This window comes from Ipomoea triloba, chromosome 10 (assembly GCF_003576645.1).
Source record: "Ipomoea triloba cultivar NCNSP0323 chromosome 10, ASM357664v1".
NCBI classification, from domain to species: Eukaryota; Viridiplantae; Streptophyta; class Magnoliopsida; order Solanales; family Convolvulaceae; genus Ipomoea; species Ipomoea triloba.
Window position 1 is genome coordinate 7,080,450 of NC_044925.1, and position 20,475 is coordinate 7,100,924.

General features: G+C 37.8%; 3 protein-coding genes across 3 annotated transcripts; all 3 read left to right on the forward strand.

Annotated features, from left to right (window-relative positions):
* The first annotated feature begins 244 nt into the window (after positions 1 to 244).
* Positions 245 to 2,434, forward strand: LOC116033072. Its single transcript, XM_031275826.1, has one exon. It carries the CDS (start codon positions 245 to 247, stop codon positions 2,432 to 2,434), a length of 2,190 nt encoding a protein of 729 aa, XP_031131686.1.
* A 4,615-nt stretch (positions 2,435 to 7,049) lies between these two features.
* Positions 7,050 to 11,891, forward strand: LOC116033018 (berberine bridge enzyme-like 21). The gene is made up of 2 exons (XM_031275769.1): positions 7,050 to 7,068; positions 10,076 to 11,891. Exon 2 carries the CDS (start codon positions 10,080 to 10,082, stop codon positions 11,691 to 11,693), a length of 1,614 nt encoding a protein of 537 aa, XP_031131629.1. The 5' UTR covers positions 7,050 to 7,068; positions 10,076 to 10,079; the 3' UTR covers positions 11,694 to 11,891.
* A 3,465-nt stretch (positions 11,892 to 15,356) lies between these two features.
* On the forward strand, positions 15,357 to 17,027 carry LOC116033073 (berberine bridge enzyme-like 21). Its single transcript, XM_031275828.1, has one exon. It carries the CDS (start codon positions 15,357 to 15,359, stop codon positions 17,025 to 17,027), a length of 1,671 nt encoding a protein of 556 aa, XP_031131688.1.
* Positions 17,028 to 20,475: the final 3,448 nt, after the last annotated feature.

The following is a 20,475-nucleotide window of genomic DNA, read 5'->3' on the forward strand; positions in this document are numbered from 1 at the left end:
CAGAATATGAAAGTAGGTGTAGTATAACTCAAAAATAAATGAGGTTTTAATAGGCAGATGAGAGAAGAGACAGAGTCAATGCGCATTGAACTAGTCTCGGTCTGCAATAATCATGATTGGTCTTGCCGTCCGTCTTGGTTCAACTAATCACAACTCCAATTTGAACCAACTACTGTCAGAGAGCTGCCGAGATAGAGAAATACTTTACAGAGAAACTTGGTAACCAAAGGTAGATATATAAAAAATGGGCTACTGTGATGAATGGTCTGAAGACCCGATTAAGTGCAACAATGAAAGTTTCCGTAAGCCAATGCCATGGATTGGCATCTACATAGCAGCAGCTTCTGCTATCTGCTCATTCGCAATGGCTGTTGATGCGATCCTAGGTCTCCGTAGCAGAAAGTTGTGGTTTCCTTGTAAGTTTTTCACTCTTAATGCAGCGTCATTGACGTTGTTGGCCATTGCAGTCAAACTGCCAATGGATTTGAACAGTCCTATGCCTGGTTCATTCGACCAGTTCTCAAAGCTTAGCAGTGTCATTTTCATGGCTACATCAATGGCTAATTTCATGCCCTCTTTAGGGGTTATGGGCAGCAAAGGTGTTCTCATGAATATGACTGCTTTGGGTATCCTTGTTATCACCCTCCTCGTAAATGTTTGTATCCAACTAGGCACCGGCTTGATCTTTTCGTTTACATGTGAACATGTTTTAGTCATTTGTTTTACATTTATTTTGTTTTGGATGATGAGTTGCTCTGCTTTGGTGGTTCCAACTACCAAAAAGATTCTTGAAAGAAAGTATCATGAAATTAGTGAAATGATTTGTGCTGAGAGTGTGGAGGGTGGTGGGGTTGAAATTGAAATTTTGAAGGAAGATGTGAGAAAATATTGGTTGATGGCAGAGAGTAGTAACCCTCAATTTGTGATGGTGCGCTCCCCGACCTGCTTTGCATCTTCTGCCATTAGTTGTCTTAGTGCTATTGTGCTATGTGAAGCATTCGTTCGATCATTTTTCTTTGATAGATTCTCTGGAAATGTTAATTTCTTTGAGGGAAAACGCTCTTCCTCCGATTACCAAGCAACTACATCTGTAATTGTTTTCATTCAATCTGCCAGTGTAGTATTAGGCACATTGGCTCCACTGTTTAGATGCTTCATTGCAATAAAAATCAAGATTTCAGGGGGCGGTCTCAGTGTTATACCCGAGAAATATTGGACAGAGAGACAAATGGAATGGATAGAGAGACCTTTACCTCTACAAATAGGAGGAGGACCTTATTTCAAAAAGGCAATCAACAAATCCAAAGACATGGCATTATGTTTTTGCATTAAGGTTCAGATTGTGACTGTTGTTGCTTGCAAAATAGTGCAGCTATTTTGCCTTGCCTTCGTAAGGCCACTCCTGTCGTGCTTTCTTGAACACGAACTAAATTGTAGTCAAGATCGTGGTGTCGGTTGCTATGTTTTGCATCTTGAAGGTGAAGATCAGCTACCTCAAGTCATGGCAAAAAACAATAATGTTCTCTCCAGATTCATTCAGAATGGTATTAACCAGCAGCCACAACACTTGGTGAAGCTACTTTTGCAAAAAATGACTGACAATTTCTTTGGAGTGGCGAAATTCAACAGCACCCAAGTTCATTCTTTGAATTCCCAAGAGCCACCTAATTGTTGGAAACTGCCCATTGTTACACTAACAAGCATTGCCATTGCACTTCCACACAGTAGTAGTTGTGTCAAAGAAGTAGAAAATTTGGTTTGCAGTGTAAGTCAAGGCCTCAAGTATGCCAGCATTATAGATGAAGTCTTGGGCACTGGAGGGGCATTAAAGAAAGTAAGGGATGCAGCAGATGTAGCATGGTCAGAGGTTAGTTTGTCTGGTAGGTTCTTAAATAAGGACATAACGGAAATGGCTCGCGATAAAGCAAATACTTCCAGGGAGATTCTAGCAAAACTGTGTGAAATTGCAAGAGATTATGTGAAAGAAAGTGGGAGTCTTGCCAATGACTGCTCCCATTGGCCTAACAAGGTTATAGCAGCTAACTCAATGTACAGAATAACCCAATCTCTGTTGCTACAACTAACAAGCTACAATGAACTCAGCACTGAGGAATTATTTGGGCATATATCTGTTATGATTGCTGATATATTGGGTGCTTGCTTAACCAACCTTTCTAAGGCTATCACAACAAAATGCTCCACTGTCAGCATTGACAAGAGGGGGGAAACTGCCCAACATATGGCTCTTGTCATAGGCGAAACCGAAGAGATTCTAAAGATGCTTAAAAAACATCAGCTTCCCAGTTTGGCTCCTAAGCAGAGGATTGATATTGATGAATGGCGCCAGTTACTGGTGGGCATGAGTCCTTTGGTTTCTAGTAGCTTGTTAAGAGGTCACAGAGCTTGTACTTCTTCTGTGGAGCTTCAAGTCTGACTATTATACAGGTACAATGGTGTTTGGTCCACTAAGTAAACAATGGCTGTACACTAGTGTCTGCTGTGCAATTGTTCCCGTTTATATTTTTCACATTTGATAGAATATGGTGTAGTTGCATTCTTCTTTTTCTCATTATATAAAGAAACTAGTGTAAGCTAAGACTGTAAGCTACGTGTCATGTGAAAAAAGAATTGTGCTAAATATTAAAATAATAACCATGTTAAAATTGTTTAAAGTTTTGAATTCACATTATTTTTGCAATTTGTTAAAGTGGTAAGTTCTGAATATCAAATTTTAAACATACTGAGAAAAATATATATTTATACTTTTCTCTAATAATAATTGTTAGGAACATTGTAATTTTAGATTTTAATGATACCAAACAAGTGAGAAAATATGTCTCCAAATTATCTTTCAATTTTCTTGACTTCGGTTTTCTCATTCTATTATCCAAAAAGGTTATATTTAGGAAGGAACAATACTACCCGGAAGGTAATTATACCGATTAGAAGCTCAATCTGAAAAGTAATCTCAGGAAATTCAACTGTTTGAATAGTCAAAGTCCGAAAGGTACAAGGTTCCGGATGGTTACAATCGAAGAAGTTCAAGATTTGAAGATAGATAGTTCAAGGCCAAATAGTAGAAATGCCAAACCTTACACCGGATAGTCATTGGAACCGGAAGATAAAATTAACCCAAAGATTAGTTATACTAGGGGATTGACCTTTTGTAATATGGTCAAATCTGAAAGGTTGGAATGTTGGATGCCAAGTTGATTCCGAATAGTCATACCACAAAGTAAGCAAGTCACCATCTGGGTGAAAGGTCTACAATCAGCATAATCACTGACAAATATATTGATCATTCTCAATCGCTCCATTAGCAAGAAGAATATTACCAAGGTTTCTAAAATCCTAGGTACATATCTCAAGACAGATTTTCCTCATATGGCCAAGAAAAATAGAATATAGAAAAGCCAAATATTAAGGAGAAGTCATACCAACGGCTGAAAAATCGGTTAACGGCAACCTACTACACAACCACTAGTCATTGCACTATGGATAATGACATTTGATTTGAATTTTGTTTCCAACAGACAAATTCAAAGATGTCCATAAATACCTCAAATCAAAGTTGAATGAGGTTCCAGTCTTTTCAAGAAAAACTCCATACTAGTGCTAAAATTGCTTGCAAATTCAAGCTGACCAGTGAGATATAGAGTTGTGAACAACTCAAGATCAAGAGAAAACTTTGGCAGATTCAAGAACCAGTCAAACACCAAGTCATTATTAGCTGGAGATGAACAAAACCTTTGTGTTCAAACCCAACATCTCTGCTTGTTGAAGTAGAAAGATGAGGAATAACAAATGCATCTTGTGAAAAGTCTAAGGCTTGTAGTTGACTTTGTGATCAAAGCACAAGTATCTCCGCTTGTAGTTGGAGTGATATACTAGTGGAAACCTATTAAAGAATTCTAAGGGAAGAGTGGTTAGGCCGAGTTGGCTGAACCACTGTAAAATTCTTATCACTCATTTACTTTATGCACTGCAAGCTTATACACCCTCCTTTCCCTTTATGCACTGCAAGCTTATACACCCTCCTTTCCCTTCTAGACATCGATCCTGTGGTAATTTAAGATTAGGCTAGGGTCACTCAATTGGACAATAATGCACATGGGCCAAACCACACTAAAAGATTGAATCCAACTAATTAGCTAGTCTAACCCATTGCCTTATAACCCCATATTTTCAATCTTATTTTTTCAAATGTGGGACTCTTAACATTCCCCTTCAAGTGGAAAACCATGCCATTTTGTATCTAACCGGTAGACCACTTGAATTGGACCAGATTTTCCCCTGAAACAAAAGCTCTAGACGCCATCAAAATGGACCGAACAAGCAGGCTTACAAAAGTTTGGACATGACACCACCAATACCCATAACCAGGTGAATACGAAATGAACCGAACAGGCTCTGATACAATGTTATAATTTAAGATTGGGCTATGGTCACTCAATTAGACTATAATTCACATGGGCCAAATCACATTAAAAGATTGAATCCAACCAATTAGCTAGTCTAACACATAGCCTTATAACCACATATTTTCTCTCTTATTTTTTCAATGTGACACTCTTCAAATTCCCAAAACCCTTCGAGAGTAACAAGTGGTATCACAGTAGTAACCTTTATAGGGTCAACTCTCTAATTGCTAGGTGAATCTCAATTACAAATCTTTATATATAATAAAGAAGCAGGAAATAACCAATGAAATCCTTGCCTTTTCCTGACAAACAAAAACGTCACCATTTTGAATTTTTTTTAGTAGAAACGATATCGTTTTCTATTTTTTCCTATTACTTTTTATCCAAAAAAAAGAAAAACCGATAATGTTTTCCAATTTCTTTTTCCCTATTTTGATTCTAATTTTCAGTTGAGGTAACATGTTTTACCTTTAAAAATCTCAATTTTCAATGCTAATTATTACTATTTGATAAAAATATTCATTGATTGACAGGTAATTAATTAGTATCATTTACCAATGTAATGTTTTGTTTTACAAGTTATGTACAACACAAGCAAGCGTGCTAAAAATAAAGATTACATATTTTTGAAATTGAGGATAAGGGATCTATTCAAGCAGTAGTAAGATTCTTATCATATTTCTTTATTTCAATGTGTTCTATAAAAATTTTCATATTGTGGTTATGTTGAGTAATAGGGAAGTTTTGATATATTTAATTTTTTTGAGGAAAGTTTTGATATATTTAATATTCATATAATTTTGACATGTAGTTCTCATGAGTTGATTACGCCATAATGGATATTGATCTAGTGTGTTCTGAATGGGAAAATTGTGTATCAAGTCATATAGTGTAGGAATGCATTTGATGAGAATTTTGTGAACTATTTAGACTTGGAGACTGTGTACAACATAGTACGATGAAGTAGATGATCATGTAAATTGTTATGCATATATTTTGAAATATTTAACTTTTTATTTGTATTATGATGCTTTTTACGTCTTGTATTTATGATGTTTAGATAATCTATTATTATTACATATTATGTTTAAAATCAAAACATTTTAAAGGCAATGGATTGTGAACCATCGTTGTCATTGGTTACAACAACAACAATTTTAAACCAATGTCTTATCTTAATAATAAATACCAGCAAAGACAACATATATAGAACAATGGAAAAAAAATCATTGTCTTTAGCATAAAAACAACAATTAAAAAATCACTCTCTTTGTGTGAAAGAAATTTTAACAACAATTTTTCCACTAAAAAGACAATGGTTAATAACATTGTGTTTAATTTAAAAGACAACGGTTAAAACTGTTGTCTTTACACCAAGATCTTCAACAACTCCTATATCAACAACATTTTCAATGATAAAGACAATAGTTTAAAACTGTTGTCATTAACAACAAAGACAATTGTTAAAAATTCATTTTTCTTTGAGTAGGTCTTTAACAACACTGACTTCAATACAAGTCATTTCCATTTTTGATTCCACTATTATTGGTGCATTGTCAATTTTTGTCCACTTCATTAATTTTTGCCACATTGCGACCAGTCTTATTTAGTCCTTGCCACTTTTAGTCCACTGTTAAAATTTTCGCCAAATGGTCGTCTAAAATATGGATATTTTGATCTTTTCATGCTTTGATCATCTCCTTGACCCTTTTCAGTGGTTTTCCTTACACATTTTCATCCAATGAAGAGGTCCGGGGAAAACCATGTGAGCCACATTACAAAGTCATAGCTTTCGTCGGACCTCTTTATTGGATGAAAATGTCTAAGGAAAATCACTGCAAAGGGTAAAGAAGATTATCAAAGCATGAAAAGATCAAAATACTTCTGTTTTGGACTGTCATTACCGACATTGTATGTTTTAAATAATTTAAAAAAAAATTAAAAAATTTTCTAAATAATTTTTTTTTTAAAAAAAATCATATATAGCCTAAGTTAAAGCCAAAATCCTCATATATCGCCACAACACACACATATAACTCCAGCGTGTCTGTAGACTGTAAACAAACTTCCTTCCCTCCCTCCTCACCATCGCCCTGTACTGATACCTCGCCCGCACCGATTCAGAGCCTCAGAGCTTGCGTCAGTATGGTGATCCTCAGAGCTTGCGGCAGCCACATATAGAAGAAAATGGCTACCAATCTGCTCGTGTAAGAGCACGTTCATACTCTCATTCTCTAACAAGAAGACAACTTCGCCGCCACCGCCGCCGTGACTGAGAGCGCCTTTATCCTGAACAGCAACTACTGTAACAGCAAAGACCAGTACGATGATGATGATGATGAAGAATAACAGCAGCAACAATGGGAAGAAGTCGGCTGATCTGTTCGAAGAAAGACCGGCACAGCAAGCTCGTTCACACTGGATGTGCTGCAAGCCTGCAACAGAACTTGGCTGAGGGAAATCAGAAGTCGACTGATCCAAAAGCTTGTTCACGCTGAGGCTGAGGATATTCACACTCCAAACACTTCCGTTCCAGATTTCAAGACCGATCCATGTGCTCCATAGAGCTTCTGTTCCAGATTTCAAGATGCGACTGAGCTTCCGTTCCGTTCTCTGTGCTATCCACGCTGCTATGGAGAAATATCGGGTACAGTTTTTTTTTATAATTAAAACGAGATCCGGCGTCGATTTTAATAAAAAACCCGACGTTGTATCTCTATTTAAAAAAAAAAAACACAAGATAACGTCGTATGTACGTATTTTAAAAATTAAAATAATATACGACGTCGATTTTTTAAAACCGACGTTGTATAATTTATTTATAATGGCTGCCAGAACTACGTCGCCAAAAAACTGACGTCGTATGTCCAAAATAATCGACGTTAAAAGGTATTTTTGTAGTAGTGGTTCATTTAGTATTCTCTGCTAGGGGTGGAAATAGGCTAGGCCGAGCTGAGCTTTAGAAATTTAGGCATGGGCCTGTTATAGAAATCTAAAGCCGGAGCATGAGCCTGTGCCTGTATGTAGGCTTTTTTTTAGGCTTAAGCCTAAGCTTACAGTTGGCCTAGTCTGGCCTAAAGCCTTTTTAAAAGCCTATTTAACATATAGACTTTTAAAAAGACTTCAAAGTAGATCATAAATAGACTTTGAGCATATTTAAGCCCTACATTTTTAAGCCTTTTAAAGTATACATGTAAAAAATTTACAAAAAATACCTATGTTCAAATTGTATTATTCTTTGTTATCCTATATAATATCATAAATAATAAACAATCAACTCACATAATTAAGTTGCGATATTTCATTAAATATTATGACAATAAGAACAGTTAATAAAAAAATTAAACAATAAGAATACATACAGCAGGATTAGCAGCAATGTTTATAGTTGAATCATAATTTAGAATGAGATTTTAGAGGTGGAGGGTTAGAGTTTGGTAATTATATATACTTGGGATTATATTGTAAATATAAAAATATATATTAGGTATAAAATAGAATATATATATATATATATATATATATATATATATATATATATAGGCTAGGCCTGTAGGCCGAGCCTAGTATATATAGGCCGGGTTGTTATGCCGTGGACCCAGATCCACCTTGCAAGGTGGACCTGGGTCTACATTCACATACACTATACTCTATATTCACAATTTATAAACTCCACATTCACACATTACAGGATTATATGTTTAGTAACTATATTACAACTGTTATGCATTCACACATTCAAAACTCTATATTCACAGGTCCTATACTCCACATTCACAACTTGAGAACTCCACATTCACACATTACAGGGCTACAAGTTGTTAGAACTTCTTAACTCTATTACAGATTCACACATGCATAACTCTACATTCACGATTTCTATACTCCATATTCATAATTTGAAACCTTCACATTCACACATTTCTAGGCAACTCTACATTCACACAATCATAAATCTATATTCACGATTTCTATACTCTACATTCACACATTTTTGGACTTGCGTCCACAGCATAATTTGCCATATAGGCCTGACCTGTTTAGTTTAATAGGCTTTTGAAATTGGCTCAATACTGACCTTTCTACTAAACGAGTTAGGCCTAATAACTAGGCATTAATTAGGCCAGACATAGGCTCCTACAGGGGGCCTAGCCTATTCCACCCCTATTCTCTGCCGCCCAAATTACCAATAGTTTCATCTCACAAATATAAATGTTGACTAAGAAATTTAATTAATTACACAAAATATTAGATTTTGGAATTAGGATTTAAAAAAAAAGGTATTGAAATTAGAAATATGGGAAAATGACACTTTTTCCCCCTATGTTATGTGCTTATAGCACTTTTTCGCCCTGTGTTATTAAAGTGGCAGTTTTTCCTCCTGAAATGTTGAATTGACATTGTTACCCTTAAAAATAATTATTTCATTTATTTTTCTTCTCCAACAAATTATTACTTATATGTATGGATGATCACGATTCGGTTCGAACCTAACCAAACACTGTAACAATCATGCCGAAATAGTATGGACGATTCTGGTTACGATTAAGAACCGAAAAAATATAATAAAATTAAATAATTGTTGAACCGTGAACCAGAACTTTACCACAGTCATATATAGTAAAAATGATCAAACACTTATTTTGATAAATCGGTACAGTTCGGTTCCAATTTCGATTTTGAACCGGCAATCAAAACTTATTTATTTATTTATTTTTATAATTTTATTTCTAATTTAAAAATAGTCTAAATTCAACAATTATTTTATTTTATTTTTTTCGGTTCTGAATCGTAACCGTAACCGTCTATATTATTTAAGTTCAATTGCTACAGTGTTCGATTAGGTTCGTATCGAACTGTGATCTTCCATACATATTAGTAATAATTGGTTGGAGAATAAAAATAAATGAAATGGTTATTTTTAAGGGCAAAAATGTTAATTTAATATTACAAGGGAGAAAACTATCACTTTTAAAATAACTGAGGGGGAAAAACTGCCACTTTAATAACACAGGGGAGAAAAGTGCTATAAGCACATAACATAGGGGAAAAAGTGTCATTTTCTCTAGAAATATTATGTAAATTAAATTAAATTAAATTAAATAACTATTTAAAAATTTAAAAGTAAAAATATTTATAAAAAAACAAAAAACAAAACAAAAACAGAGCAACCCAAATTACCAAAAAACTAGCAAAACTAAAGCTTCCAAAATTAATAACACCACTACAATGCCAAAACTACCCCCACCAGACTTATGTTTACACGCATAACCCAAAACTAACCAAATATTAACATTAATCTCGCACCATTCAACATTACAATCCAACGCACACCAATTGTCGTCATCATCCTCTATATATATAAAGAAAAGATGTGTAATGTTGGCGTATTTATTCGATATGCTCACCCTCATAGCTAGGACCTATGTACATAGTATGTATATATATAAAGAAAAGATGTGTAATGTTGGCACATTTAATTTATTCGATCTGCCCACCCTCATTAGGACCCTATGTACATAGTATGTATATACCAAACACCCATACCGAATTTCTAGTGGTAGCCTGCATTTAACTTGTTGTCCACAAGAAAGTGCTTAACTGCCTACTATATATAAAACATGCAAATTCAATCCTTAAGAACTCGATCGCAGAGCCATGAAGATATTGAAGATGAACAGTAATACGAAGCTTTTTTTGTTTTCATGCTTTCTGGTTTTCCAACCCCTTTGTTCGGTCTCTTATGCCGGCACCGATCCCATCTACGACGAGTTTGTGGGGTGTCTATCCACCACCGGCGATAACGCAATTTCTAAAGACACGGTTTCCAAAATTGTGTATAACCAAGTGAATCCCAAGTTCACTTCCGTTTTAGACGCCTATATTCGAAACCGGTTGTTCAACACCTCCGAAACTCGCAAGCCCACAATCATCGTCACCCCCACGGAGGAATGTCAGGTTCCCGCGGTGGTTTTGTGCGCCGAGAAAGCGAAAATTCAGATCAAAATACGGAGCGGCGGGCATGATTATGAGGGGCTCTCGTACGTCTCGTCTGTGTCGTTTATTGTTTTGGACATGTTTAATCTTAAATCAATAGAGATTGACGTTGCCGGAGAGACGGCGTGGGTGCAGGCGGGGGCCACATTAGGCGAGCTATATTACCGGATTTCCGAGAAGAGCCCGGTTCATGGATTCCCGGCGGGGGTTTGCCCCACCATCGGCGTCGGCGGACACATCACCGGCGGGGGGTACGGCAACATGATCCGCAAGTACGGGTTGAGCTCCGACCATGTTTTGGACGCGCGGATTGTGGACGTGAAAGGCAGAATTCTGGACGGGAAAGCCATGGGGGATGACCTCTTCTGGGCGATCAAAGGCGGCGGCGCCGGCAGCTTTGGCGTCATCTTGGCTTACAAAATCAAACTCGTTCCGGTGCCCCGAAAAGTGACATATTTCTCGCTACAATTTACAGGGGAAGAAGCCATGGACGTGTTCTCGAAATACCAGGAGGTGGCTTCCATTATTGACAATAATCTCTTCATAAGAGCCACTCTGAAAGCCGGCAAAAATAGCAGCGCCACTGAAATGAACGCCATCGCTCAATTCCTCGGCGATTCCAAGACACTTATTTCCATTACCGACGAGCATTTCCCGGTTTTGGGACTCAAACAGGAAAACTGCATCGAAATAACATGGATCCAATCAATTCTTCAATGGTATGGCTTCCCCTATACCACCACCAACCCAGATTTTCTCCTCAACAGAAACCCCAATAGCGCGGTTTTCTTCAAGAGAAAATCCGATTACTTACACAAACCAATCCCCAAACAGGGATTAGAATCTCTGTTCAAGAAAATCGCAGAACTGGGAAGCTCCGAGTTTACGCTCAATCCCTACGGCGGAAAAATGGGCGAAATTCCCGCCGGCGAAACTCCGTTCCCTCACCGCGCCGGGACTCTGTTCAAGATCCAGTACGCTGAGACGTGGATGAAGGAAGAGGCGGGCGATAAGTATGGTAAGCAATTGAGGGAACTCCATAGCTTAATGACACCCTACGTGTCTAGCGAACCCAGAGAGGCGTTCCTTAATTACAGAGATATTGAACTTGGAACCAACGACAACGGTCCACGCCGGTACGAGGAAGCAAAGGTGTATGGTCACATGTATTTCAAGAACAATTTCGATAGGTTGGTGAAGGTGAAGACCGCCGTGGATCCCGACAACTTCTTCTGGAACGAACAAAGCATTCCGCCTCTATCCGCCGTCCAATAGTCAGTACAATAAATCAATACGTTTGTGATCTAGTATGAGAGATTCATCCAATCGTTGGATGATGGGATATACGTAGTACTGTAGTAGTAAGTTGATGTTAACTGTTTTTAGTACTTTTTTTTTTTAATAATTAAGATAGAGAAATACTGTACAATAATATTTGATATTTTTTAAAGAAGAATTTAATGTTGAAGAGGATGGATAAATCTATTGGAGAACACAATCTTTTAGCAAGAGATTAATATGGCGCACCAAGTCTAAATCCTCGTGCATCTTAAAGCCTGTATAATCTCTACTTTAGATATAGTTTATGTTCGTTAGAGATTTTTCATGAACTGACCAAGGTCAAAAAGTGATACACGACTTCATCGGCAAGGCATAACCGAATGGTTCCTACCACACGGTCCTCCAAATCCTCCCAATCAACCTTTGCAATCTTCAAAGTTTTCAGAAGACCTTGCGAATGTCGTCGTGGCCGGTTACCAACCCGTGACCCATTCCCGACAGAGCACATGGCCAAACCCCAACGTGAGGCGCCTAAACCCGAACAGGAGAATCAAGAGGAACAAGATGATCGCAATTGAAAACACAAACCTATATATAATCCACATGATCTACGACGGACCAGTCGGAGGAACAATACTCGTGAAAGAAAACGTTGGGCTAGACAGTTATACATAGGGGCAGTACAACATAGGCTCTTTCCAAGAAAGGTCGAAGGGAACCCGTCACCTTCTCTGACAGTGATGTACCTAACGGCCCAATACAACATCGGGATGTCAAGCGGATCACAGTTCGAAGAGTGTTCGTACACAGTACCGAGCAACTTAGGAATTTAATAAGGGTTGGGTTAATATTCTTAATGTAATTAGGATTAGGAATTATTATTCTTAATGTAATTAACAATGACTCCCAATATAAGGCAGTGTTTCTATTTATTATAGGATCCTAGCCCAAAATATGTATAAATAGACCATCCATACATGGGGAGGTGGGCAAGCAATTCTTAGCGATAGTGTTGGTCTGTCGTTGACTGTCCAAAAAAGTCATAAAACGAACCATTGTAATCTATTTTATCCTAAAATGTCAACACTTGAACGCTTATAGCACAAGCGGGAGGAAACAAATATAATCGGCCTTAAATAAAGTGTGAGTATCACACACCTAGAATTTTTGTACTTTATTGTGGACTGATATTCGGGAATATTAATTTTCGAAATTAAAAATTCCTTTGCCGAACAGTTGCGTTTCACAAATCTAAAAATTGTAAATATTATCCTCTAAAAACATATTTATTAATATATTTATTTTATCAGACAATAAATTATTCAATTATCACTATAGTTGGGATTGAAAAATTATTATATACTCCTGGCCTCTATCCCATTTCATGTGTTATACTTAGTCAAATCAACTTTTTTTTTTCTTTGTTTATTTATTTTTTATTATTTTTTGCTAATATTTAAATTTAATTTTTTGTGTTTAATAGTACTTTTAGTGTAGTTTTTAAATATATAAATTTTGTATATTAATACTAAACTTAATATTAAGAAAAATTGAATTAAAAATAATTTTAGTCAAAGACTCGTTAATCGAACCAAACACATAAAATGGAACGGAAGGATTACTAAATTACTTTGCAATTGCATACTTATACATTCTATAATAGAAATTGATAATCAATAAAAAACATTAAAACACAACCTTCATAATAACACAAAAATGAGGTTTTATTTATGCGATGTTCAACAGCTAAGGGATTATTTGCTCTCATTTCTTTGCATACATTCTTGCTAAAAACAAGTTTAGATATATCATAATTAATCTCGTGGCTAGAAACTAAAGCAAACTTGTTTAGCATGGTTTCAATTCGATATACAACTTCAGCTTCTTATGTGGATACTTTTCCAAGAATAGTGTAGATGTCCCTGCCTTAACCCTTAGCCTAGTGGTTTGTTACTTGATTTAATGTCACTATTGAAGGCAGCGTGTGAAGATTCGAGTTTAATTGGTGATCGAGTTGATTGTACGACTTGTAATTTACTTCTGCAATGGCTCTTAAGGTAGATGTGTAATGTTGGCACATTTATTTTGCTCACCCTCATAGCGCAAATTATATCGTGGATCGTGGTCCACAATGCATTGTAGACCGCGCATCAAAACGACGTCGTTTTGATTAATGAAAACAGACGGATGAATTCGCGCCACTCACTTTCAATTCATATACACTGCAGTTACATTTCAACACAACTACAGTTACATTTTGATATAACTACAGTTTCATTCGATAATATAAAAACACAAATGTGAAACTGTTATTCAGTATCAGTTCATATACACTGCAGTTACATTTCAACACATCTACAGTTACATTTTGATATAACTACAGTTTCATTCGATAATATAAAACACAAATGAGAAACTGTTATTCAGTATCAGTTCATATCCACTGCAGTTACATTTCAACACAACTACAGTTACATTTCGATATAACTACAGTTTCATTCGATAATATAAAACACAAATGAGAAACTGTTATTCAGTATCAGTTCATATCCACTGCAGTTACATTTCAACACAACTACAGTTACATTTCGATATAACTACAGTTTCATTCGATAATATAAAACACAAATGAGAAACTGTTATTCAGTATCAGTTCATATCCACTGCAGTTACATTTCAACACAACTACAGTTACATTTCGATATAACTACAGTTTCATTCGATAATATAAAACACAAATGAGAAACTGTTATTCAGTATCAGTTCATATCCACTGCAGTTACATTTCAACACAACTACAGTTACATTTCGATATAACTACAGTTTCATTCGATAATATAAAACACAAATGAGAAACTGTTATTCAGTATCAGTTCATATCCACTGCAGTTACATTTCAACACAACTACAGTTACATTTCGATATAACTACAGTTTCATTCGATAATATAAAACACAAATGTGAAACTGTTATTCAGTATCAGTTCATATACACTGCAGTTACATTTCAACACAACTACAGTTACATTTCGATATAACTACAGTTTCATTCGATAATATCAAAACAAATGTAAGGCAGTATCTTTTGAGATGAACTGCATTATCAATTACGGGCTCCGTCTCTCACTTACTGAAATGACGTCGTTTTGAGACCACGGTCCACAATGCGGTCCACAATATAAGGACTGCCCTCATAGGGCTCTATGTACCTAGACCCTAGTATTGTGGTATTGTATTGTGTCTAAATCCCCTTGACGAATTTCCCTGTCAGTAGGTTTAGAAGTAAGCATGCTGTTGACCATTTAAAATGATAAAATATGAGATTAAAACAACCAATATGTTAAAATATTTAATTTCAACCATTTTGAAAATCTTTTATAACAAAAAAAAAAAAAAACTTATTTATTTTTACTTTTTGAGTTGAATTCTACCCTCAGAATGGCATAACAAACAGAACCACAACCATGCAAACATATGCAAATAGTAAATGAAAAATCTCCGGTCAAAGAATTTGTAATGGTGGAACGCATTTCAATTCTACCGTCACGCTATATCTATCTATATACATATATACATACACACGAATTAAGCCTAGGAGTCCCTGAAAGCTCAGACGTCACAAAAACACACAATAATCTAAAAATAAATAAATGCTGCGATGAATATCAATAAGATGAAGAAGACCTTCTACTTTTCATTATTATTCTTTCTGGGTTTTCAACCTCTTTGTGGCGTCTCTGGAACGTCAGAGACCAGTGATTTCTACCAGAAACTTGTGGACTGCCTCACAACCAACGCTAAGCCCCCAATCCCAAAAGACCAAGCTACCAAGATCGTGTATGAGCCCAAAAACGGAAATTTCATGTCGATTTTAAACGCGTACGTGAGAAACCGGCGATACAACACCACCGAGTCGCCCAAACCCGACGTCATTGTAGCTCCATTGGAAGAGACTCAAGTTCCGGCAATTGTCACGTGCGCTCTCGACGCCGGCGTGCCGATCAAGGTCCGGAGCGGGGGGCATGACTACGAGGGGCTATCGTACGTGGCCGGGTCGGAATATTTGGTTCTTGATATGTTCAATCTCCGATCCGTGGAGGTGGACGTGGGAACCCAGACGGCGTGGGTGCAAACGGGCGCGACGCTCGGCGAGCTTTATTACAGGATTTCGGAGAAGAGCCCGACTCTAGGGTTCCCCGGCGGGGTCTGCCCTACTATAGGGATCGGTGGGCATATTAGCGGCGGGGGGTACGGGAATATGGTACGCGCGTACGGGCTGTCGGTGGACCACGTGGTGGACGCGCGGATTGTGGACGTGAAGGGGAAAGTTTTGGATAGGAAGGGCATGGGGGAGGATTTGTTCTGGGCGATTAGAGGGGGTGGAGGGGCGAGTTTCGGGGTCATCTTAGCGTATAAAATCGAACTCGTTAAAGTCCCCGAAAAGGTAACACATTTCGCGGTGGAGAAGACCTTGGAAGAGCACGCGACTAATGTGATGGTGGAGTTTCAAAGGGCCGTGGAAACTATGGACCCAAATCTCTTCATCCGTCTTATTGTACAGTCCACCCCCCCGGGGGAGATTCAGCAGAAGAGAAACATAAAACTCACCGCCATGGGTCTCTTCTTAGGCGACGCCGCTAAGCTCCTCCCTATCATGAACAAGGAAATGCCGGTTTTAGGGCTGAACTCCTCGGGCTGCCAGGAAATGACGTGGATCCAATCCGTTTTAGAATGGGCAGACTACGACCACACCACCACAAAGCCCGAAGTTCTCCTGGGCAGAGTCCCCGACCAAGTGCTCTTCACCAAGAGAAAATCCGATTTCGTTATGACGCCCATCCCCAGGGAGGCAATACCGCCAATGTGGAAGAAGGTGATAGAGCTGGGCGATATAGAGCTCAAGTTCAACTCCTTCGGCGGGAAATTACCGGAAATCTGCTCCGACGAGGAAACGCCGTTCCCGCACCGATCGGGAGTTCTATACCTGATCCAATACGCAGTGTCGTGGAAAGAAGAAGGGTCGGAAGGGGAGATGTTGTTTCAGCAACAAGCGAGGGATATGTATAAGTTCATGGGGCCTTTCGTGTCCAGTAACCCGAGAAGGGCGTACCTTAACTACCGAGATGTGGACCTTGGGACCACCGAGCATGGCGTCCATGCTTTGTCTGAAGGGAGGTTGTACGGGACAAAGTATTTTAATAAAAACTACGACAAGTTGGCGAGGGTGAAGACCACTGTTGATCACAGAAACTTCTTCAGGAATGCACAGAGCATTCCGCCTCTCACTCAAGCACGCCCACGCAATCGTAAACAGGCCGATTCATCATAGATTCATCCATTAAAAAATTACTTTTCCTATTTATCCATGCAAACCCAAAACTCCGATGATGTTTTTTTTTTTTTTTTTTTTTAATTTTAATTTTTTAGATAAGAAAGGATAGGCAGGGTGGAGGGTTATCATATATTCACCCTGGCCTCCTACACTCTGATTCTGATTTAGATTCTAAAATGCATATAGAATAGTTTGAATGTGACGTTTGTGCATTCATATTGTATAATGCAAGCTTTTTTTCCTTTTCCATTTTTTTTGGAAACCAATTAATATGGACTATTATTCAAGACGAGGAAAGTAATGAAAGAATACAATCAACCAATCAGGGGAGTAGTATTTTTTTTGGAAACCAATTAATATGAACTATTATTCAAGATGAGGAAAGTAATGAAAGAATACAATCAATCAATCAGGGGAGTAGTATCTCAAAAATGAGACTCAAACTGAGAGCCTGCCACTGAAGCTAACTTATGAGGAATAAGGTTGGCTGATCTGATCTCTTAATGTGATGACAAGAATAATAAATTAGATATGATACTATAGCACTGCTCAATTATAAAACCAGTATATGAAAGATCTTTGTTTCGCTTGGTCAAGACAGAGTGCACTTGCATAATCTGATCAAGTTGCTCGCATTCTTGTTGAGGTTCTTGGTAAGGGACTTCTTGAAATTGGTCTTGATACTGTTCTTGAGGTTTTTGATGTGAAGGTCCTTGAAATTGGCCTGAAATTATTTTCAAAGATGTAGCATTTTTCGGCATCATGTGGTCCTCCACATATGGCACACCAAAGAGGTTGTGGCATGGACATTGGTGGTAAATCTCCTTGAAATACTTCTTCATTCATATTGGCACCAAACTCCTAAGGGAAAGGTTGATACTCTTGAGGAGGTGGTGCCTGTATTGTGGAGTTTAACTTGTAGCAACTATCCAAAGCATGAGCTTCTCCACAATATGAACACCATTTAGAGTATGAAAGGAATGATTGAAGCGGACCACCTTGAAAGGTCTTTATACCCATTTTGATGAAATCGGGCAATCACTACTAAAAAAATACCTTTTAACGTAAGTTATTTAGGGCATACGACGTCAGTTATTTTTAGACGTAATTCTAGCAGACGTTATAAATAAATTATACGGCGTCGATTTTTAAAAATTGACGTCGTATATTATTTTTAAATTTTTAAATAAAGACATATGACATTGGTTTTTTTATAAAACCGACGTGATATATTATTTTTAAAAAAAACTAAATAGAGATACGCCGTCAGTTTTTTCAAAAAATCGACTTCGTATCTTGTTTTTAAAAGATAAATAGAGATACGGTGTCGGTTTTTTAAAAAAACCAACGTCGTATCTTGTTTTAAAAAAATAAATAGAGTTATGGCGTCGATTTTTTTTAAAAAACCGACGCCTTATTTCTTTTTAATAAAAAAACTATAAAATCAATGAGCGGCGCACAGATCCTCCATTGTTGCGAGATGGTAGCAGCAGCATTTGAAGAAGCAACGCCCATTGTAAGCGTTGAAGATGCTGAGAAGAGAAGGTCCGGATCCACGAGGATGCAGTTTGTATCCAACAAAGGTCCCGATCCACGAGACATATTCTTCCTTGGCGGTCGCCGGCAGCAAGGAGGAAGTGGTGGTTGGTGGTTTCGGTGGCAAAGAGAAGGCTAGGGAGAGAGCCGTGGAGGCGGCGGCGAAGGTGGACAAAGCCGGGGGATGAGCTGCATTGAGTGAGTTTCCATGACGGAAATGGAGTTGTCGGTTGTGTAATAGTGGTGGAGAGGTGATGAGCTGACGCCATCAACCACCTTGCCTCCTCCACCGCTAGATCTACCCCGCCTGAACTAGGAGAAAACGGAAGCCAGGCAGATGGTGCTAGCTTGCTCAACATCTGCCTTTCAACACAAAAAAAATAAAATAAAAAATAATACACAATTGTCGACAAATGGAATTGGCAGCAGCCATAATTAAGCAATTAGGCATGCAACAATTGACAAGATTACGCAAGTCGAAAAGGGTTAGGCATGGAGTTAGGCACCTACCAAAATATTTATTATTTGGTCCCTAAACTTTGGACTAACTACAAAATGACCCAATTTCTCAACTATAAATAGGGAGGTCATTTTCTCATTCTTGTCATCCCAAATCATTATATTCTTCCCTCATATACTAGAGATATTAGAGAGTTTGTTGAGTGTATTTCTTCTTCCTAGCAAGAGAGAATTATCCTTGCTTTCTCCTTGTTAGTTAGAGAGTGGTTGTAACTCCTATTTCTCATAGTGAAATTCTTCTATCCTTGCCAGTGGTTTTTACCCTAAATAAGGGGGTTTCCACGTAAAATCTGTGCCTCATTCATTTTTACTTTCTCAAATTATTGTTGCAATCTGATCTATCCCACTTCCGCGGGCGCAACAATTGGTATCAGAGCCTTCTGATATATTGTTCAGAATTTGTTTCAAGAACAATATGGCAGCGAAAATTGAGATTGAAATATTCAATGGGAAAAATTTCTCATTGTGGAAATTGTAGATGAAGGCTATCCTGAGGAAAGACAACTATCTAGCCGCTATCAGTGAAAGACCGGAGGATTTCACTAATGACAAAAAATGGAGCGAGATGGACGAGGATGCTATGGCGGATCTTCACCTATCAATAGCGGATGGAGTATTGTCAAGCATTGAGGAGAAGAAGACGACCAAGGAGATTTGGGATCATCTCAACCGGTTGTACGAGGCCAAGTCACTGCACAACAAAATTTTTCTTAAGAGGAAATTATACACTCTCTGTATGTCAGAATCTACTTCAGTGACGGAACACTTAAACACGTTGAATACTCTATTTTTCCAGCTTACGTCTCTAAGCTGTAAAATAGAGTCACAGGAGTGTGCTGAACTTCTACTTCAGAGTCTACCTGATTCGTATGATCAACTCATCATCAACTTAACAAACAACATCCTTACGGACTATCTAGTCTTCGATGATGTTGCAGCTGCGGTTCTTGAAGAAGAAAGTCGGTGCAAGAACAAGGAGGACAGACAAGTCAATCTGCAACAGGTAGAGGCGTTAACGGTGATGAGAGGAAGGTCAACAGAACGTGGCCAAAGCAATGGTCGTGGTAGATCAAAATCAAGTAAGAAGAATTTAAAGTGTTACAACTGTGGAAAGAAGGGTCACTTGAAGAAAGATTGTTGAAATTTACCTCAAAATTCCAATCCTCAAGGAAATGTTGCAAGTACCTCAGATGATGAAAGTGCTCTCTGTTGTGAAGCATCAATAGCCAGGGAAGGCAGAAAAAGGTTCGCGGATATATGGCTTATAGACTTAGGAGCCACATATCACATGACCTCAAGGAGAGAATGGTTCCATCATTATGAACCAATCTCAGGAGGATCTGTGTACAGCTGCGACGATTATGCCTTGGAGATTATCGGCATTGGAACC

What these genes read in the sequence shown, in the direction of transcription:
- LOC116033072 (XM_031275826.1), top strand. Translation starts at nt 245, where the DNA reads ATGGGCTACTGTGATGAATGGTCTGAAGACCCGATTAAGTGCAACAAT.
- LOC116033018 (XM_031275769.1), top strand. Translation starts at nt 10,080, where the DNA reads ATGAAGATATTGAAGATGAACAGTAATACGAAGCTTTTTTTGTTTTCA.
- LOC116033073 (XM_031275828.1), top strand. Translation starts at nt 15,357, where the DNA reads ATGAATATCAATAAGATGAAGAAGACCTTCTACTTTTCATTATTATTC.